At 47.4% G+C, this 22,421-nt stretch overlaps 1 protein-coding gene across 6 annotated transcripts in view; it reads left to right on the forward strand.

Moving 5' to 3' along the window:
• Positions 1-232: 232 nt before the first annotated feature.
• ascc1 (activating signal cointegrator 1 complex subunit 1) overlaps positions 233-22,421 on the forward strand; it is a 75,902-nt gene continuing 53,713 nt past the window's right edge. For 2 of the 6 annotated variants that reach the window (XM_085970646.1, XM_085970652.1), the window contains exons 1-5: positions 387-491; positions 1,837-2,006; positions 4,859-4,958; positions 18,925-19,022; positions 20,071-20,249. In XM_085970646.1, coding sequence (XP_085826772.1) covers positions 1,895-2,006; positions 4,859-4,958; positions 18,925-19,022; positions 20,071-20,249 — 489 coding nt within the window. In that variant the 5' untranslated portion in view covers positions 387-491; positions 1,837-1,894. Of the gene's footprint in view, positions 335-386; positions 514-577; positions 876-1,836; positions 2,007-4,858; positions 4,959-18,924; positions 19,023-20,070; positions 20,250-22,421 lie in introns of those variants that run through there. The other 4 variants (XM_085970648.1, XM_085970647.1, XM_085970649.1 and 1 more) reach the window with 4 other exon arrangements.

Below are 22,421 nucleotides of genomic sequence, written 5' to 3' on the forward strand. Positions count from 1 at the left end.
GGGGAGTTGGACGATACCATTCTCATCTAAGGGGGGGGGGGAAACATCATTGCTTACTGCATTTTAACATAAATAAACTGATCATTTTGAATTAAGTCAACATTTAAATCTTTTATTTTAATATTATAATCTATGTTCAAAACCCTTTGTCGTAACAATATACAGGAGTGCAGTATTTGTCTATTTTTACAAAATCTCAATAACCTGTATTTGTAAATAGAGGCGGCCCGGCGTTGCTGACATTTTTCGTTTAACTCTGTGGTGGGAAAAATGATTTTTACACCGAATCTGTGCAAGCAGACCAACGCCATGTATATTTCTGAAGAAAAATCAGGTAAATCTCGAGCTTGAATCCCTTCCAAAGCAAAGACCAGCGTCATTTACCCGGGGGGGAAGCAGGTTAGCGACGCACACCGGAAGTGGCCAAGTTAAGGGACGGACCGGGGTCCCGGCGGCGGCGGAGCGGCGTTGTTAAAAATTTTAATCGGACTGTGAGTGAGTGAGATTTATTCGGTGTGTAAACATCTTTCAGTTAGACATTAACCCCCCGCGAGTGTTGGGTCCGGGCGCAGCGGAATCACCGGGAGAGCACTGAGTGCGCATGCGCCACGTAGCTAACTACAACAACAACTTGCATTTCTATAGCGCCTTTCACAACCTCAGGACGTCCCAAAGCGCTTTACAGCCAATGAAGTACTTTTTTTGAAGTGTAGTCACTGTTGTAATGTAGTAGCCAATTTGCAGATGTAGGATAACGTGAGGTTATCCACTTTGGTGGCAAAAACAGGAAGGCAGATTATTATCTGAACGGCAATAGATTGGGAGAAGGGGAAATGCAACGAGACCTGGGAGTCCTTGTGCACCAGTCGCTGAAGGTAAGCATGCAGGTGCAGCAGGCGGCTAAGAAGGCAAATGGTATGTTGGCCTTTGTAGCGAGAGGGTTTGAGTACAGGAACAAGGATGTCTTGCTGCAGTTGTACAGGGCCTTGGTGAGACCACACCTTGAGTATTGTGTGCAGTTTTGATCACCTTATCTGAGGAAGGGTGTTCTTGCCATGGAGGGAGTGCAGCGAAGATTCACCAGACTGATACCTGGGATGGCAGGAATGACGTATGAGGAGAGATTGTGTCGATTGGGCTTATACTCGCTGGAGTTTAGAAGAATGAGAGGGGAGCTCATTGAAACTTATAAAATTCTAACAGGGCTAGACAGACTAGATGTAGGAAGGATGTTCCCGATGGCTGGGGAGTCCAGAACCAGGGGTCACAGTCTAAGGATAAGGGGTAAGCCATTTAGGACTGAGATGAGGAGGAATTTCTTCACCCAGAGAGTGGTGAACCTGTGGAATTCTCTACCACAGAAGGCAGTTGAGGCCAATTCATTAAATATATTCAAGAAGGAGTTAAATATATTTCTTAAGGCTAAAGGGATCAAGGGATATGGGGAGAAGGCAGGGACAGGGTACTGAATTTGGATGATCAGCCATGATCGCATTGAATGGCGGAGCAGGCTCAAGGGGCCGAATGGCCTACTATCAATATTTCAAACATAAGTTATTTTAAGTGTATGAAGGAAGGACAAGAGAATGTGACTAATTGGGTAGCTCTTTCAGAGAGCTGGCACAGGAATAATGGGCTGAATGGCCTTGTTCTGTTGTGTAAAATTCGATGATTCATCAGGTGGTTGTTGATGTGATCTGTGAGTGAGAGCCGGTGAGGGTGAAACCACGGGTGAGCACATTTCTGAGGGTTGTACACTTTTTAATGAATCTAAAGTTTCATTGAAGTTTTTTTGTGTGGTGCAATTCATGTTTACTTTGTTTTATTGGCCAACAGAGCTTGTATCGTGTTTTACCCACTGCTGGCTGTGCCCTCAGGGTGAGGACAAGATACAATGGAAGTTCTTCGGCCGACACTGATCAATATTGATGGACGGATTTACCGCAAAAACCATGTCAAAGAGCAGGTGTATCCGAATGAGGAAGAGGAAGACTTTGCATGCTCAGGTACTTGCAATCACAGACTGTAACTCCCCCTGTAAACATTGTCAGAAAACGTACCAGTGCTTTTCTTCCAGTGAGCTTTAAAAGAGTACGTTACCATATTATAGTCCTGGTGTGTATATACTGTATGTCTGTAATTCAGACAAATAATGCCTGGAAGTCACATTATAGTTTCGGTTGATGAAGGCCATTTTGTGTGTTCCCGTTGCAATCTCTAGCTGTTTCTTAAATAGGTCCAGTATTCTGGCCTCAACTCACTATTCCTGGCCACCTGATTTACCTGTTGATCATCCTCCTGGGGACCCCCAGCAAATACTGGCACGTTCCTGGGGACCCCCAGCAAATACTGGCACGTTCCTGGGGACCCCCTGCAAATACTGGCACGTACTTGGGGGCCCAGTGTCCTAACCTCTGAAAGGCAATGTCTGCTATTGTTATTGCAGAGAAGATTTTTCATTAGTGCACAGCAGGAATAATGTGCTAGTAAACCAGCAAATACAAAAAATATATAGAATACAGAATTCTTGAGACATTATCGGTGGCAATATGCCTGGCTACAGACAGGCAGAAATCTGATGACCTCCTGGACCCTGGAATATTTTTTATTCGTTCCTGGGATGTGGGCGTCACTGGCAAGGCCAGCATTTATTGCCCATCCCTAATTGCCCTTGAAAAGGTGGTGGTGAGCCCCCTTCTTGAACCGCTGCAGTCCGTGTGGTGAAGGTACTCCCACAGTGCTGTTAGGGAGGGAGTTCCAGGATTTTGACCCAGTGACGATGAAGGAATGGCGATATATTTCCAAGTCAAGATGGTGTGTAACTTGGAGGTGGTGGTGCTCCCATGTGCCTGCTGCCCTTGTCCTTCTAGGTGGTAGAGGTCGCGGGTTTGGGAGGTGCAGCCGAAGAAGCCTTGGCGAGTTGCTGCAGTGCATCTTGTAGATGGTACACACTGCAGCCCTGGTGATCCTCTTGCAGACCCCAGATTGAAACCTGATTTATACAGTGTGAGGAGCTGCGTGTCTGATGTGTGTCATTTCCTCAGAGCTACTTAAACTGTTCTGTCATCTGCTGCATCAAGTCTATAATACAGCGATCTCACTAACTAGGCCAGCCAGGTTAGGGATTTCTGCTGAGCACAGATTCTCAACCTACTCTACCAGTGCTGCCTCCTGCACAGGCTTTAAGTGGTCTCACAAGTTATACTAAAATTCGGTCCATTGCAGCTGCTTCTTGAGTTCTTCAGTGGAAAGGCTTGCACGACTTTAAGAGCAGAGTAACTCTATTATTGAAATTACAACCTTAGAGACATTAAAGCCTTCATATTGGCAGTTACTTTGATGGGCTGAAAATTGGGGGAGGGCAGCAGAAGAATTTTCCAATATACCTTTTTTTTTTGTATAACCGACCACATATTCACGGCATAACTAAGACCGCCTATTTCCACCTCCGTAACATTGCCCGTCTCCACCCCTGCCTCAGCTCATCCGCTGCTGAAACCCTCACCCATGCCTTTGTTATCTCTAGACTTGACTATTCCAACACACTCCTGGCTGGCCTCTCACATTCTACCCTACGTAAACTTGAGGTCATCCAAAACTCTGCTGCCCATGTCCTAACTCGCACCAAGTCCCGTTCACCCATCACCCCCGTGCTCGCTGACCTACATTGGCTCCCGGTTAAGCAACACCTCGATTTCAAAATTCTCATCCTTGTTTTCCAATCCCTCCATGACCTCGCCCCTCCCCATCTCTGTAATCTCCTTCAGCCCCACAACCCCCTGAGATATCTGCGCTCCTCTAATTCTGCCCTCCTGATTATAATTGCTCCACCTTTGGCGGCCGTGCCTTCAGCTGCCTAGGCCCTAAGCTCTGGAATTCCCTCCCTAAAGCTCTCCGCCCCTTTACCTCGCTTTCCTCCGTCAAGACGCACCTTAAAACCTACCTCTGACCAAGCTTTTGGTCATCTTCCCTAATTTCTTATGTGGCTCGGTGTCAATTTTTTGTCTTCAACTATCCTTTGAAGCGCCTTGGGACGTTTTACTACGTTGGAGGCGCTATATAAATACAAATTGTTCTAATTCCTTACAAGGAAAATATAAACATCGCTTAAACGATGACAGGAAAGTGTTTCGGTTCACAGGTGATGTGTTGCGATCAATGTTCCTTTTAATTTTTTTTGGGTGCGTGGCCCCTTTAAGGGGCAGCGTGGCCCATTCAAAATACCGCGCATACGTGGTTTTTCCTATTTAAAAGCCGGTGAGCCAACTGCGCGATAGTTGCAGAGCGCTGCATGGCCGCGCTGCTTAAAGGGGAACATTGGTTGGGGTGGAATAATGAATGCTGAGTTAAAATCAACTTGATTTTTCTGTATTTTACCTGGACTGTTCCATACTGGACTACCCTAATACATTCTAGAACTGAAGTAAGTTACCAAAACTGAGACTAATATTTCCCATTGTACGGGTAATGGAAAACCACCACTTGCAATTCCTTACAGAACTTTTAGCCGTCCGGTTTTGGATTCACGTGACCAGATGTCGCCAGTGAATTGGAGCTCAGAGGTTCAGTATTGCTGTTACATAGAAACATAGAAGATAGGAGCAGGAGTAGGCCATTCAGCCCCTCGAGCCTGCTCCGCCATTCAATGAGATCATGGCTGATCATCCAAATTCAGTACCCTGTCCCTGCTTTCTCCCCATATCCCTTGATCCCTTTAGCCTTAAGAAATATATCTAACTCCTTCTTGAATATATTTAATGAATTGGCCTCCACTGCCTTCTGTGGTAGAGAATTCCACAGGTTCACCACTCTCTGGGTGAAGAAATTCCTCCTGATTTATGTTCTTTATTTTTTGCAGGAGTTGTGGACTGTATGGATGAGCCTTGTGACTCTGTGCTTATAGAGCAGACAGACCGAGGCTATCGATGTGCCATGGATGTGCCCAGCGCTCTTTACAAGTGAGTTATTTCTATGTGTGATTTACAAATTTGAAGTGCTGTAACCTATGGGGCTACGGACCGAGAGCTGGTAAGTGGGATTAGGCTGGAGAGCTCTTTATGCCGGCACGGACACGATGGGCCGAATGACCTCCTTCTGTGCCGTAAATTTCTATGATTCTATGAGCACGATTCTGTTCGCCTGAGACTAAACCGTGCCCCTTCCCTACCCGGTCTGGTGATACCGGCGGGCCTTAAAGATCCTAAGGGACTGTTTGGATTAGAGCAGGAGGTTGTTCCAATGTCCTGGCCAACGTTCCTCCCTCGGCCAAACACCACCAAAAGCAGGTTAATTCATTTTTGATCTCACAGCTGTTCGTGTGATCTTGCGCGGGCAAAATAGCTGATACATTTGCCTGCATAACGCGTCACTGAACTTCCAAGTAATTCATAGAATCGTACATCACAGTCTGCGCCAGCTCTTTCGAAGAGCAATCCAGCTAGTCCCACTCTCCCGCTCTTCCCCATATCCCTGCAATTTTTTCTCCATCAAGTATTTATCCAATTCCCCTTTTGAAGGCTACTATTGAATCTATATCTGCCCCCCATCAGGCAGAGCGTTCTAAATCCTAATCGCTCGTTGCATTAAAACGTTTTTCCTCATGTCACCTCTGGTTCTTTTGCCAATCACCTTAACACTGTGCCCTCTGGTTATCGACCCTTCAGCCATTAGAAACAGTTTCTCTTTATTTACTCTATCTAAACCTTTCATGATTTTAAACACCTCTATCAAATCTCCTCTTAGCCTTCTCTGCTTTAAGGAGAACAACCCCAGCTTCTCCAGTCTATCCACGTAACTGTAATCCCTCATCCCTGGAACCATGCTAGTAAATCTCTTCTGCATCCCTTTCCAAATCCCTTTCCAAAGCCTTCACATCCTTCCTGAAGTGTGGTGCCCAGAATCGGTCACGGTACTCCAGCTGGGGCCCAGCTAGTGTTTTATAAAGGTTTAGCATAACTTCCTGGCTTTTGTCCTTTATACCTCTATTTATAAAGCCCAGGATCCCATATCCCTTCATGCGGAACTTTGTCAAAAGCCTTTTGGAAGTGGAGATACACCACGTCATAGGGCTTCCCACAGTCCATATGTGGCGTGCTTTGAGACTCGAGCTGTGATAAGGTGCTATATAAATGGAAGCTTTTCCTTTCTTTCATTTAGGGGTGTCGTAATAGATTGGTAAACTGAAGGGTTCTGACGAAAAGTCTCTACCCAAAATGTAAACCTAATTTCAATTTCTCTTTTCAGATTCTAATGGGCCTGCTTGTGTGCTACTGGGTTTTATTTCAGATTTGTGAACATTAGCAATTAATTTGAACCGATCTGAAAAATATTGTCACTGACCCTGTAAGTGAACAATGAAACTGTCCTTGGGAACATAGGAACAGGAGGAGGCCATTTAGCCGCACGAGCCTGTTCCGCCATTCAGTGAGATCATAGCTGACCTGTGACCTGACTCCACATCCCTTAATACTTTGGTTAACAAACGTCTTATTATCTCAGATTTACAATTAACGATTGATCTAGCATCAGTTGCCGTTTGCGGAAGAGTTTTCCAAACTTCCACCACCCTTTGTGTCTGGAAGTGTTTCCTAATTTCACTCTTGAAAGTCCTGGCTCTATTTTTTAGACTATGCCCCCCTAGTCCTAGACTCCCCAACCAGCGGAAACCGGGTCAGTAGAGAGAAACCATCAGTTCCCCTTAATATCTTGAAAACTTCGATCAAATCACCCCTTCACCTTCTAAATTCCAGGGAATACAACCCTAGTTTGTGTAATCTCTCCTCGTAATTTAACCCTTGGGGTCCAGGCATCATTCTGGTAAACCTACGCTGCACTCCCTCCCTCTTGGCTGCAAGAAATAAATGACTGCTTTCATGCACAAGATCAGTTGGGGACTGTCTTTGTTTTCCGTGTTGCCACTAGATGGCTGTGCGTTATGAGTATTCAATGTACAGCTATGGTGTGGAGATGCCGGTGTTGGACTGGGGTCAACAAATGTAAGAAGTCACACAACACCAGGTTATAGTCCAACAGTTTTATTTGAAATCACAAGCTTGCGGAGCGCTGCTCCTTCGTCAGGTGAAGTGGAGAGATGCATAAAGACACAGTTTATATAGTCAGAGAATAATGCCAGATGATTACAGGTAATCTTTCTAACTGCCATTTATCACACCTCGGCAGAGAGATAATCACAGCAATCAAAGGTGTGAATGGTGTACAAACAGGTTAGTCAGGAAAACATTACATCAAAGAACAATGAGGTGGGGTCACAAGGGGTCAAAAGTTGCAGATGCTGGGGTCTGTATGAAAAACAAAAAACAGACAAAAAAACATTTTTTTTGCTGGAAATCACAGCAGGTCCGGCCGCATCTGTGCAGAGAGAACAAGCCAACGACGACTCGAGTCTGGATGACCCTATGTCAGGTGGGGTTACATGTAGCGTGACATGAACCCAAGATCCTGGTTGAGGCCGTCCTCGTGAGTGCAGAACTTGGCTATCAGTTTCTGCTCTACGATTTTGCGTTGTCATGTGTCTCGAAGGCCGCCTTGGAGAATGCTTACCCGAAGATCGGAGGCTGAATGTCCTTGACTGCTGAAGTGTTTCCCGACTGGGAGGGAACACTCCTGCCTGGCGATTGTTGCGCGGTGTCCGTTCATCCGTTGTCGCAGTGTCTGCATGGTCTCGCCGATGTACCATGCTCCGGGGCATCCTTTCCTGCAACGTATGAGGTAGACAACGTTGGCCGAGTCACATGAGTATGTACCATGTACCTGGTGGGTGGTGTCCTCGCGTGTGATGATGGTATCTGTGTTGATGATCTGGCATGTCTTGCAGAGGTTGCCATGGCAGGGTTGTGTGGTGTCGTGGTTGCTGTTCTCCTGAAAGCTGGGTAATTTGCTGCGAACGATGGTCTGTTTGAGGTTAGGCGGCTGTTTGAAGGCGAGTAGTGGAGGCGTGGGGATGGCCTTAGCGAGGTGTTCGTTGTCATCGATGACATGTTGAAGGCTGCGAAGAACATGGCGTAGTTTCTCCGCTCCGGGGAAGTACTGGACGACGAAGGGTACTCTGTTGGTTGTGTCCCGTGTTTGTCTTCTGAGGAGGCCTATGCGATTTTTTTGCTGTGGCCTGTCGGAACTGTCGATCGACGAGTCGAGCGTCATATCCCGTTCTTACGAGGGCGTCTTAAAGCGTCTGTAGGTGTCCATCGCGTTCCTCCTCGTCTGAGCAGATCCTGTGTATTCGCAGGGCTTGTCCATAGGGGATGGCTTCTTTAACGTGGTTAGGGTGGAAGCTGGAGAAGTGGAGCATCCTGAGGTTGTCCGTGGGCTTGTGGTAGAGTGAAGTGCTGAGGTGTCCGTCTTTGATGGAGATTCGTGTGTCCAAGAATGAAACCGATTCTGAGGAGTAGTCCATGGTGAGTTTGATGGTGGGATGGAACTTGTTGATGTTATCATGTAGTCTTTTCAGTGATTCTTCGCCGTGGGTCCATAGGAAGAAAATGTCGTCGATGTATCTGGTGTATATAGCGTTGGTTGGAGGTCCTGTGCAGTGAAGAAGTCTTGCTCGAACTTGTGCATGAAGATGTTGGCGTATTGGGGTGCGAATTTGGTCCCCATGGCTGTTCCGTGTGTTTGGGTAAAGAACTGGTTGTCGAAGGTGAAGACGTTGTGGTCAAGGATGAAGCGGATGAGTTGTAGGATGGCGTTTGGAGATTGGCTGTTGGTGTTGAGTACTGAGGCTGTCGCAGTGATGCCGTCATCATGGGGGATACTGGTGTAGAGTGCCGAGACGTCCATCGTGGCGAGGAGTGTTCCTGGTTCAACTGGTCCGTGGGTGTTGAGTTTCTGTAAGAAGTCTGTAGTGTCGCGACAGAAGCTGGGGGTTCCCTGTACGATGGGTTTCAGAATGCCCTCGACGTATCCAGAGAGGTTCTCACACAGGGTTCCGTTGCCTGATACGATAGGACGTCCGGGTGTGTTGGCTTTGTGTATCTTTGGGAGGCAGTAGCAGTCTCCCACGCGGGGAGTACGTGTGATGAGAGCGCGTAGGATGCTTTGAAGGTCTGGATCGAAGGTCTTGATCAGTCTGTTGAGTTGGCGGGTGTGTTCTTTGGTCGGATCTGCGGGTAACTCTGTAGTGTTCCTGGTTGTCCAGTTGTCGGTATGCTTCTTTGCAATAGTCCGTTCTGTTCTGTATGATGATGGCTCCTCCTTTGTCTGCTGGTTTGATGACGATGTTGCGGTTGGTTTTGAGAGCGTGGATGGTGTTGCGTTGTGCTCGGGTGACATTCTGGACTGTCTTGTGAGTGCGGCTGATGAATCTGGCGTTGATGCATCTCCTGACAGCTTGAGCATACATGTCAAGCTTAGGGCAGCGACCCTCCGGAGGGGTCCAATTTGATTCTTTCTTCTTCGGTTGCTGCACTGCGGATCCCTCTGTCTGCTGTTCCGGATCATTGGTTGTCTCATTGGGTTCGCTGCTGACATCTTGGGATTCGTGGAAGAATTCCTGGAGCCTCATTCTCCTGATGAATTCCTCAGTGTCTGCCATGAGACCGATGGGGTCCATTTTGGTGGTGGGGCAGAAATTGAGCCCTCTGCTGAGAACTTCAATTTCGTCTGGTTGAAGGGTGTGGTCGGACAAGTTGACGATGGACTTCCCTGTGGTTTCAACCGTGGTACCGGGGTAGGCTTGGTTGCTGCTGGTGGTGATGCCGAGTTTCTCAAGCTTCCTGTTCTTGGTGTGCATATAGGCAGTGTAGTTCCGTTGCCTCATCTGTTTGGCGGTGTCTCTTAGCTGGTCTGCTGTGTCCTGAGCACAGGCTGAGAACATGGACTCTATCTCGGTTTCGAGGTTGCGGCTTCTGCTGTAGAGCTGGTGTACGAGACGGTTGAGGAGTGTGCGAGAGGTACGACGGCAGAGTCTCTCAGCGTAGTCTGTGTTGTAGGTCGACTTGAGTGGGTTCGTGATCTGTAGTCCTTTCGGGATCTTGTCTGCTTTCTTGCATCTCTGTAGAAACTTGATGTCTGTGTCGATATGCGCGATCTTCTTGGAGATCCTCTCCACTTTGAGCCGGCAGTTTGTGGTGTCGATAGTAGCCGGTGTTGGACTGGGGTGGACAAATGTAAGAAGTCACACAACACCAGGTTATAGTCCAACAGTTTTATTTGAAATCACAAGCTTTCGGAGCGCTGCTCCTTCGTCAGGTGAAGTGGAGAGATGCATAAAGACACATAAATGGCAGTTAGAAAGATTACCTGTAATCATCTGGCATTATTCTCTGACTATATAAACTGTGTCTTTATGCATCTCTCCACTTCACCTGACAAAGGAGCAGCGCTCCGAAAGCTTGTGATTTCAAATAAAACTGTTGGACTATAACCTGGTGTTGTGTGACTTCTTACAAATGTACAGCTACACCAAGAACCACTTTCACTTTAAAAGCACTTTCAGAGGGAGAAATTCAGTATCGCACCGTTTGGGACGCAATTATCGACCGGGCACCAAGTTTATCGCCTGGCGCTAATTATCGCCTCCGATGCAAACTTGGCTTCTATCGCCACTGGAGGTGATTGGAGCGCTAAATCAGGCGCTTCACACCTGTCTTAAGGCGCTAACGCCGAGGAGCGAGGCGTTACCTCAGAGCGCTGGCGAAGCTCATGTGATGTCAGTCAGCAATGGAACACACAACTGGCGCCGGCCAGCTCTTAAAGGGGAGGGTCGATCTTGCTCTCCATCCACATCCTGCTCATTGCAGCCTTGAATCTCGGCCTGGAGAGACCTGTACATCAAATCTGTTGGAAAGAACAATGAAGAGGCCCAGGGAAAGAGCTCAGAGTGCAGCCCCCATAATCTGTTCTAAATTGATGCAAGGAAGATCAAATCAAAATGAACCTGCAAAGTGCTGCTCAGTACCCAAAACTCCTTCACACAGCGTTGAATCTCTCCAGAAGTCTCTCTCTCTCTCTCTCCGAATGTGTGGTGCAAAAATGTCGCCGACAAAAAAAGGCAGGAAGCGGTCGCCTTTAAATAGCGCTCCCCCAGTCCCTTCCCGACTGCAAAACGCTCCCCTCAACCTGTCGTTGCTAGCGGCAGGCGGTAAGGTAGGGGGCGCCACTCAATATCCTGTCCGGGGCGTTGCATGCTCGACTGACATCACGATCTGCGGGTGCAGGAGATCGTGGCGGTAGTGTTTAGCGCCAGCGCAAAATGGTCAATTTCGCGAGCGGCGCAAACATCGCCGCGCCCGGGCGCAAGTTGCTTTGCGCCCCCGCTAACGGGAGGCGCAAAGCAACCAAATTTTCCCCCCAAAATGGATTAAAATGCCCCAAGATGCTTCATGGGTGGACATAGGGGAAAATTGGACACAGAGTCGTAGGGGTTAGGAGAAGAGCTAGGGGATAGAATATAAAAGCAAAGCGATCTTGCTGGAACTTTATAAATCACTGGGTTAGGCCTCAGCTGGAGTATTGTGGACAATTCTGGGCACCGCACTTCAGGAAAGATATAAAGGCCTTAGACAGGGTACAGAGGAGGTTTACCAGGGTGTTACCAGGGATGAGGGACTTGAGTTATGAGGAGAAGTTGGAAAATTTAGGACTGTTCTCCTTGGGACAGAGAAGGTTACGAGGTGACCTGATAGAGGTTTTCAAGATGGTGAAAGGTTTTGATAGAGTAAATAGGGAACAAATATTCCCACTGATGAGTGAGTCAGTAACCAGAGGTCATGGATTGAAAATCATTGGCAAAAGATGTAGAGGGGAGAGGAGGAGAAATTTTTTCACTGAGAATTGTCGGGATCTAGAACACTCTACTTGCAAATGTGGTGGAAGCTGATTCCATCAATCATTTTAAAAGGGAGTTGGACAGGTACTGGAGGATGAGGAACTGACAGGGTTACGGACAAAAAGCAGGGATGTGGGATTGAGCAGGCACAACAGGCCGAATGGCCTCCTTCTGTGCTATAAGTTTCTATGAGGTGACAAAGTTTTGTGGAGACCTTTGAAGGCAGGGAGTGACATAGCAAGGCAGAGTGGTTTAAGGAGAGAATTCCAGAGTTCGAGGGTGTGATGGCTTATGGCGTTCCTGCCAATAACATAGAAACATAGAAGATAGGAGCAGGAGTAGGCCATTCGGCCCCTCGAGCCTGCTCCGCCATTCAATGAGATCATGGCTGATCATGCAAATTTAGTACCCTGTCCCTGCCTTCTCCCCATATCCCTTGATCCCTTTAGCCTTAAGAAATATATCTAACTCCTTCTTGAATATATTGAATGAACTGGCCTCCACCGCCCTCTGTGGCAGCGAATTCCACAGGTTCACCACTCTCTGGGTGAAGAAATTCCTCCTCATTTCAGTCCTAAATGGCTTACCCCTTATCCTTAGACTGTGACCCCTGGCTCTGGACTCCCCGGCCATCGGGAACATCCTTCCTGCATCTAGTCTGTCCAGGCCTGACAGAATTTTATAGGTTTCGATGAGATCCCCTCTCAATCTTCTAAACTCCAGTGAGTATAAGCCCAATTGACACAATCTCTCCTCATACGTCATTCCTGCCATCCCAGGTATCAGCCTGGTGAATCTTCGCTGCACTCTTTCCATGGCAAAAACATCCTTCCTCAGGTAAGGCGACCAAAACTGCACACAATACTCAAGGTGCGGTCTCACCAAGGCCCTGTACAACTGCAGCAAGACCTCCTTGTTCCTGCACTCGAACCCTCTTGCTACGAAGGCCAACATACTTAAGAAAAGACATACTTGCTCTCGAGTCAGTACAAAGAAGGTTCACTCGGTTAATCCCGGGGATTGATCGGTGGTGGTCATATGAGGAGAGGTTGAGTAGATTGGGACTCTACTCATTGGAGTTCAGAAGAATGAGAGGCGATCTTATTGAAACATATAAGATTGTGAAGGGGCTTGATCGGGTGGATGCAGTGAGGATGTTCCCAATGATGGGTGAAACTAGAACTAGGGGGCATAATCTTAGAATAAGGGGCTGCTCTTTCAAAACTGAGATGAGGAGAAACTTCTTCACTCAGAGGGTGGTAGGTTTGTGGAATTTGCTGCCCCAGAAAGCTGTGGAAGGTACATCATTAAATAAATTTAAAACAGAAATAGATAGTTTCCTAGAAGTAAAGGGAATTAAGGGTTACGGGAAGCGGGCAGGAAATTAGACATGAGTCTAGGTTCAGAATGGTCATGGCCCTGTGGGTAGTGGAGTGGGCCCAGGGGCCGTGTAGCCTGGTTCTGCTCCTACTGTGTTCTAATTCTGTGTTAGATTTCAGGAGATGGTTTTATTCCTGTTCCTGGCTGGGGTGGAGATCGCCTTTACAGAAGGTAAGTACTGTAGAAAATATAGGGACAGAGTGATCTCCTGGAAGAATTTCGATCGCCTAGATGGGTCGGAGAGGAATTTCCCAGATTTTTTTCTCCCAAATTGGCCATTGGGTCTTTTATCTGGTTTTTCGCCTCTCCCGGGAGATCACATGGGTTCGGGTGGATGGAGAGTGATAGAAGATTTGAGGTTAGGATCAGATCAGCCATGATCTTATTGAATGGTGGAGCAGGCTCGAGCGGCCGATTGGCCTACTCCTGCTCCTATTTCTTATGTTAACATACCATTTGCCTTCTTAACCGCCTGCTGCACCTGCATGCTTACCTTCAGCGACTGGTGCACAAGAACACCCAGGTCTCTTTGCACTTCCCCTTCTCCCAATCTATTGCCATTCAAATAATAATCTGCCTTCCTGTTTTTGCCACCAAAGTGGATAACCTCACATTTATCCACATTATAGTGCATTTGCCATGTTTCTGCCCAATCACCCAACCTGTCCAAATCGTACTGGAGTTTCACAGCATCCTCCTCACAGCATACCCTCCCACCCAGCTTTGTGTCGTCTGCAAACTTGGAGATATTACATCTAGTTCCCTCGTCCAGATCATTAATATATATTGTGAACAGTTGGGGTCCTAGGACCGATCCTTGCGGTACCCCACTAGTCACTGCCTGCCACTTGGAAAACGACCTGTTTATTCCAATTCTTTGCTTTCTATCTGCCAACCAGTTTTCTATCCAAGTCAATACCTTGCCCCCAATCCCATGTGCCTTAATCTTGCACGCTAATCTCTTATGCGAGACCTTATCGAAAGCCTTTTGAAAGTCCAAATACACCACATCCACTGTTTCTTCCTTATCTATTTTACCAGTTACATCCTCAAAAAATTCCAGTAGATTAGTCAAGCATGATTTACCTTTTGTACAGGAATCTCTTTGGTATCCGGCACCGACGGGACCGGGATGGTGCCGGTTGATTAAAAATTCCGGATGACAGAGAGGGTTATCTACCAAGGCTATTTTTAACAAACAAAGAGTCAGACTCCTGTTATTGAGGTGTTCAGACTTTTGACAGTGCCAAGAAGCCGAGTAGTGGCAGTTTGGAGAACTACCCCCACTGACTAACTCGGCCACCGCGGGAGACTCGGACTTGGCAACATTTCCAGTTATTGAGGTGTTTTTGGAGTATGAATTTTGCTGGTTAATAGAGAATTCCGGCTGTTAGGTGCCGTTTAAACGAGAGTTTCCTGTAAATCCATGTTGACTTTGTCCGATCCTGTCACTGCTTTCCAAGTGCTCTGCTATTACATCTTTTATAATGGACTCTAGCATTTTCCCCACTACCCATGTCAGGCTTACCGGTCTATAATTCCCCGCTTTTTCTCTACCACCTTTTTTGAATAGTGGGGTAACATTAGCTACCCTCCAATCCATGGGTATTGTTCCAGAGTCTTATCGAGTTCTGGAAGGTGACCAGCAATGCATCTACTGTCTCCAGGGCCACTTCCTTAAGTACCCTAGGATGTAGATTATCAGGCCCTGGGGATTTATCGGCCTTCAATCCCGTCAACTTCCCCAACACCATTTCCCTACAAACACTGATTTCTTTCAGTTCCTCCCTCTCATTAGTCCCTATGCTCCCCGACATCTTTAGGAGGTTATTTGTGTCCTCCTTTGTGAAGACAGAACTAAAATATGTATTTAATTGGTCTGCTATTTCTTTGTTCCCCATTATAAATTCCCCTGATTCTGACTGCAAGGGACCTACGCTTGACTTCACCAATCTTTTTCTCTTCACACATCTATAAAAGTTTTCACAGTCAGTTTTTAGGTTCCCTGCAAGCTTACTTTCATAAACTATTTTCCCCCTCTTAATTAATCCCTTTGTCCTCCTTTGCTGAATCCTAAACTGCTCTCAATCCTCAGGTTTGCTGCTTTTTTTGGCCAATTTATATGTCCTCTCTTTGGATCTTATGTTATCCCTAATTTCCCTTGTTAGCCACGGTTGAGTCACCTTTTTTGATTTATTTTTATGCCAAACTGGGATAAACAAATTCTGTAGTTCATCCATGCGATCTTTGAATGTTAGCCATTGTCCATCCACCGTCAACCCTTTGAGTGACATTACCCAATCAATCCTACCCAACTTGCGTCTCATACCATCATAGTTCCCTTTATTTAAATTCAGGACCTTCGCCTCTGAGTCAACTACTTCACTTTCCATCTTAATGAGGAATTCTATCATATTATGATCGCTCCGACCCAAGGGGCCTCACACAACAAGATTGCTAATTAATCCTTTCTCATTGTATAATACCCAGCCTAAGATGGCCTGATCCCTAGTTGGTTCCTCGACATATTGGTCCAGGAAACCATCCCGTATACACTCCAGGAATTCCTCCTCCACAGTATTGTTACTAATTTGGTTAGCCCAATCTATATGTAGATTAAAGTCACCCATGATGACTGCTGTGCCCTTATTGCACGCTTCTCTAATTTCCCTTTTAATGCCATCCCCAACCTCTGCATTACTGTTTGGGGGTCTATACACCACTCCCACTAACGTTTTCTGCCCTTTGGTATTTCTCAGTTCTACCCATACAGATTCCACATCATCAGAGCTAATATCGTTCCTTACAATTGTGTTAATCCCCTCTTTAACCAGCAATGCTACCCCACCTCCTTTTCCTTTTTGCCTATCTTTCCTGAATATTGAATACCCCTGGATGTTGAGTTCCCAGCCTTGGTCCCCCTGGAGCCATGTTTCCGTAATCCCAATCATATCATATTCATTTACCTCTATTTGCGCTGCTAATTCATCCACCTTATTACGAATGCTCCTTGCATTAAGATACAAAGCCTTCAGGCTTGTTTTTTTAACGCTCTTAGACCTTTTAGAATTATTATTTACTGTGGCCATGTTTGTTTTTAAACCCTTGATTTCTCTGATTGTCACCTTTTGTTTTTCTCCTTCCTGTCTTTTGCTTCTATCCTTGTTTCCCTTTCCTTTGCCTCCCTGCTCAGGTTCCCAACCCCCTGCCATTTTAGTTTAAACCCTCCCCCACAGCACTAGCAAACACTCCCCCAAGGACATCGGTCCTGGTCCTGCCCAGGTGCAGACTGTCCGGTTTGTACTGGTCCCACCTCCCCCAGAACCGGTTCCAATGTCCTAGGAATTTGAATCCCTCCTCCTTGCACCATTCCTCTAGCCATGTATTCATTTGAATTATCCTTCTATTTCTACTCTGATTAGCATGTGGCACTGGTAGCAATCCTGCGATTACTACCTTTTTGAGGTCCTATTTTTTAATTTACCTCCTAACTCCCTATATTCAGCTTTTAGGACCTCATCCCGTTCTTTACCTGTATCGTTGGTACCTATATGCACCATGACAACTGGCTGTTCACCCTCCCTTTCCAAAATTTTCCCCTTACAATAGAATCCCCTATCACTATAGCTTTACCCTTTTTCCTCCCATCCTGTGCAGCAGACCCACCCCTGGTGCCAGGAGGTTGGCGGCTGCTGCTGCCTTCCCCTGTTAAGCCACCCCCCCCAACAGTATCCAAAACGGTATAACTGTTTGAGAGGGGGATGACCCCAGGGGATTCCTGCACTACCTGCCTGCGCCTAGTATTCTGCCTGATGGTTACCCATTCCCTTTCTGCCTGTGCAACCTTTACCTGCGGTGTGACCACCTCCCTAAACGTGCTATCCACGACTTCCTCAGCCTCGCGAATGCTCCAATATGTATCCATCCGCTGCTCCAGTGCCGCAATGCAGTCTGTCAGTAGCTTCAGCTGGACACATTTCCCGCACACATGGTCGTCAGGGACACAGGAAGTGTCCCTGATTTCCCACATAGCGCAGGAGGAGCAAACTACGGGGCTGAGCTGTCCTGACATGACTTACCCTTTACTTCCTTTAAATTAAGTTAAATTTTTGGTTACCAGCAGCCCCCGCTACACCTCAGAGCTTAGAAACTATAAACCACAGAGTTTAAGTTTGGGAAAAAAAAAGGAGAAAGAGAGAAATACTCACCAACCAATCACTTACCTGCTTTCTGGTGACGTCAAACTTTGATTACTTTTTGCCTCTCTCTCCCGCTGCTGAATTGGTCGGGCCTCGCCTCGCTCCTCACGCCATACCCAGGTCCGCCGCTGTGGTCTGGCCTCGCCTCGCTCCTCAGGCCACACCCAGGTCCGCCGCTGTGGTCGGGCCTCGCCTCGCTGCTGCCGGTTTTATACTCGCCTCGCTCCTCACGCCACACCCAGGTCCGCCGCTGTGGTCGGGCCTCGCCTCGCTGCTGCCGCTTTTAAGCCTCGCCTCCTCACGCCACACCCAGGTCCGCCGCTGTGGTCGGGCCTCGCCTCGCTGCTGCCGGTTTTATACTCGCCTCGCTCCTCGCGCCACACCCAGGTCCACCTCTGTGGTCGGGCCTTGCCTCGCTGCTGCCGGTTTTATACTCGCCTCGCTCCTCACGCCACACCCAGGTCCGCCGCTGTGGTCGGGCCTCGCCTCGCTGCTGCCGCTTTTAAGCCTCGCCTCGCTCCTCACGCCACACCCAGGTCCGCCGCTGTGGTCGGGCCTCGCCTTGCTCCTCACGCCACACCCAGATCCGCCGCTGTAAAAAAATAAGAAAAAAAGACTTGCATTTATACAGCGCCTTTCACGACCTCAGGACATCCCAAAGCACTTTTTGAAGTGTAGTCACTGTTGTAATGTAGGAAACATGGCAGTCAATTTGCGCACAACAAGCTCCCACAAACAGCAATGTGATAATGACCAGATAATCTGTTTTTGTGATGTTGATTGAGGGATAAATATTGGCCAGGACACCGGTGATGACTCCCCCGCTCTTCTTTGAAATAGTGCCATGGAATCTTTTACGTCCACCTGAGAGAGCAGATGGGGCCTCGGTTTAACATGTCATCCGAAAGACAGCACCTCCGACAGTGTAGCACTCCCTCAGCACTGCACTCGAGTGTCTGCCTGGATTTTTGTGCTCGAGTCTCTGGAGTGGGACTTGAACCCACAACCTTCTGACTCAGAGACGAGAGTGCCACCCACTGAGCCACGGCTAACTATTTGGGGGCAGGTGCGATTTCGCAACAGGTCCTTGGTCCCTCTGAAATTCTGAGTGACCTATCGGTGTGCAGGAAACACTGGAAACATCCTTCCCAAGTCTATATTTTATGTTTCAGGGTTTATTAAACAGTTTTTAACAGGGGATATAAATGTAATATTACCTGTGGAAACCACCTTCCCTGCATTTCAATAGCGGGTAAACATCAACAACTTTCAGTTCTAGATAAGTAACACACTGGTACCAGTTAACCCTTCTCTTCAATAGAAGTGCAGCAGCTTTATACAGGGGGAAAGTTTTAAGTTTTTGAAGTGAGATCTGTTCACACGATAAAATCCATCACAAGTGGTTAATGTAGGTACTTGTCCTGTCTGAGGAGTAACAGCTTCAAAATGAGATCTGGCGAATCTTCTTGGCAGTTTCATTCTTTCCTGCATCAAGGGCGGAATCACCCGACCGTGGAATGCATCCCGTGTGATTGAAAATATACTTTGCCTTCTTCGCAGATATGTAATCGGGAAGAAAGGGGAGACCAAACGGAGACTGGAGACTGAGACACGCACTTCCATAACCATCCCTAAACCTGGAGTGGAGGGAGAGATTGGTGAGCTTCAGCAGGGGCTGAAGGAGAACGTTTTATTTGTTCCTGAAATGCTTGTTAAGTTGTAAAAGAAAAGTATACTTCTGTTTTGAAACACTTATTATCAAGGTGCATTACAGGGTTCCTCAAATTCTACTTCTGATCCACAGTCCATCTACGGGAAACTTTTTTATCCGGGACCGGCGTGGTGCCGGTATATCAGAGAAGTATAGTAAAAGGTACGAGAGCCCCGTACACAGCAATAGATCCAGCCTTCCCTGTTGCTTAGCAACAGGTGCAGGAACCCTGGCCACAAGATCCAGGCATCCCCGTTGCTTAGCAACAGGTGCAGAAACCCCGGTTACACAGCCACAGATCCAGGAACGGCCACTAATATGAAGTAAAACTTACTTGAACCTACTCCTGAATTTTGCCGGTTAACAGAGATTTCCGGTTATTTAGGTGCCGGCAAATCGAGAGTTTCCTGTACATTGTGAGGTATGGGTGTTACTATCACAGTGACGGTAACACGTGTTGCCTGAGACTGCGGTCACCTCTGCAGTGTTGATGCATTCTCAAGGACTTAAGCGCATAGTCTAGGTTCCAGTGCAATACTGAAGGGGTGCTGCTTTGTTGGAGGTTGCTTTGTCCTCCGAATGAGATGATAAACCAAGGCCCCGCCGGCTTGGTCTGGTGGTTCGAGCCGATGTTAAAGATCCTGTGGCACTACTCGAAGGAGAACATGGTTTTCTTTCGGTGTGCTGATCAACAACCCCCCCCTCCCCACTCAACCATTGCCAAAAAAAACCCCGGTCATTTATTGCATTGCCTCGTGTGAGATTTTCAATGCAGGTTTTTAATGTAGTGAGTGCTGTTGGGGTCAAATTGGGCAATCTGTTGGAACATGCACAGGCCGCACTAATGCAGCCAGTGCTGTTGAGGTTAGAGTTGGGATACTCGGGGTAATGCAGAGAGAGCTCTGTACTGTAGCTGAGCAGAGAGTGCTTCATGCGGCTGCACGGTACAAAAAGGAGACACTCGTTCTAATCTCCAGTGCTTCTTTATTTTCCAGTTATCACTGGGCAGCAGCGAGCGGGTGTGGCTTCAGCCCAAACTCGAATCGAGGTGATGTTGGAGAGTTTCCGCAGGAAACAGCCCTTCACCCATTTCCTGTCTTTCGCCATTAATCACCCCACGATTCAGGAACAGTTCGTGAAGTTTAAAGAGCGGGTGTTGGATGTCTGCTCCCAGGTACGTTACCAAGGCTGGGGACAAGGCACTGCCGTATCTCTGGTCCAGGGTACACGGGCGAGTTGAAGACCCTGGGGATCGGGATGGACATGGGTTTGAAGCAGGCGGGTGTCTTTAAGAAGCAGGTACTCTTAGCAGACGCCACCTTTGAGTACCAGATTCGCAGAACCATAGAATGATACAGCACAGAAGGTCGTCATTCGGCCATTGTGCCTTTGCCGGCTCTATGGTAGAGCTATCCAATTAATCCCACTCCCCTGTTCTTACCCCAGAGCCCTGCAAATTTTTTCCCTTCAAGTATTTATCGAATTCCCCTTTGAATGTGACCATTAAATATGCTTCCACCACCTTTTCAGGCCATGCATTCCAGATCACAACAACTCACTGTTTATAAAAAAAAAAAAAAGTTTCCTCATGTCGCCTCTGGTTCTTTTGCCAATCACCTTAAATCTGTGTCCTCTGGTTACCGACCCTCCTGCCACTGGAAACAGTTTCTCCTTATTTACTCGGTATCAAAATCATTCATGATTTTGAACACCTCTATCAAGCTACCTCTTAACTTAATCTGCTCTAAGGAGAACAACAACTTGCATTTGTATAGCACCTTTAACGTAGTAAAACTTCCCAAGGTGCTTCACAGGAGTGTTATCATCGAACAAAATTTGACACCGAAGGAGGCATTAGGACAGATGACCAAAAGCTTGGTCAAAGAGGTAGGTTTTAAGGAGCATCTTAGAGTAGGAGAGAGAGAGGTAGAGAGGTTTAGGGAGGGAATTCCAGAGCTTAGGGCCCAGGCAGCTGAAGGCACGGCCGCCAATGGTGGAGCGATTAAAATCGGGGCTGCGCAAGAGGCCAAAATTGGAGGAGCGCAGAGATCTCGGAAGGTCATTGGGCTGGAGGCGATAGGGAGGGGTGAGGCCATGGAGGGTTTTGAAAAGAAGTTGCTCAGCCGGGAGCCAGTGTAGGTCAGCGAGCACAGCGGTGATGGGTGAACGGGGCTTGCTGCGAGTTAGGATACGGGCAGCAGAGTTTTGGATGAGTTTAAGTTTACGTAGGGTGGAATGTGGGAGGCCAGCCAGGAGTGCGTTGGAATAGTCAAGTCTAGAGGTAACAAAGGCATGGATGAGGGTTTCAGCAGCGGATGAGCTGAGGCAAGGGCGGAGACGGGCGATGTTACAGAGCTGGAAGCAGGCGGTCTTGGTGATATGTGGTCGGAAGCTCATCTCTGGGTCAAGTATGACACCGAGTTGTGAACAGCCTGGTTCAGCCTCAGACAGTTGCCATGGAGAGGGATGGAGTCAGTGGCTAGGGAACAACCCCAGCTTCACCAGTCTCTTCACATATCTGAAATCCCTCATCCCTGGCACCATTCTAGTAGAACACTTCTACACCCTCTCTAAGGCTTTGACATCCTTCCTAATGTGTGGTGCCTAATTTAAACACAATACACCAGCTGAGGCCTAACTAGTGTTATAATGGTTTAGATTGCTTGGAGTACTTTAAAAAGTAAGAGACTTGCATTTATATAGCGCTTTTCATGATCTCAGGATGTCCTAAAGCACTTTACAGCCAATGAAGTACTTTCGAAGTGTAGTCACTTGTAATGTAGGAAACGCGGCAGCCAATTTGTGCACAGCAAGCTCCCACAAACAGCAATACGATAGCAAAATACTGCAGATGCTGGAAATCCGAAATAACAACAGAAAATGCTGGAAAAACTCAGCAGGCCAGGCAACATCCGTGGAGAGAAATTAGAGTCGATCTATTTCATTTCCTTTCCAGTTTTGAAAAAGGGTTTTGACCCGAAACGTCGACTCTAATTTCTCTCCACGGACGTTGCCTGGCCTGCTGAGTTTTTCCAGCATGTTCTGTTGTTATTTCACACAAACAGCGATGTTGATTGAGGGATAAATATTGGCGAGAACTCCCCAGCTCTTCTTCGAAATAGTGCCATGGGATCTTTTACATCCACCTGAGAGAGCAGACAGGGTCTCGGTTTAATGTCTCATTCTAAAGACGGCACCTCCGACAGTGCAGCACTCCCTCAGCACTGCACTGGAGTGTCGGCCTAGGTTTTTGTACAACGGGCTGCTGATTTGCTGTGAGCCCATTTCGCCCCATTTATCGTCACTATATTCTGCTCTTGCTGAGGTGCATAACTGAGGGGCTAAG

The sequence above is a fragment of the Somniosus microcephalus genome, chromosome 29, assembly GCF_052327205.1.
Source record: "Somniosus microcephalus isolate GS21.2 chromosome 29, FLI_Smic_1.0, whole genome shotgun sequence".
NCBI classification, from domain to species: domain Eukaryota; kingdom Metazoa; phylum Chordata; class Chondrichthyes; order Squaliformes; family Somniosidae; genus Somniosus; species Somniosus microcephalus.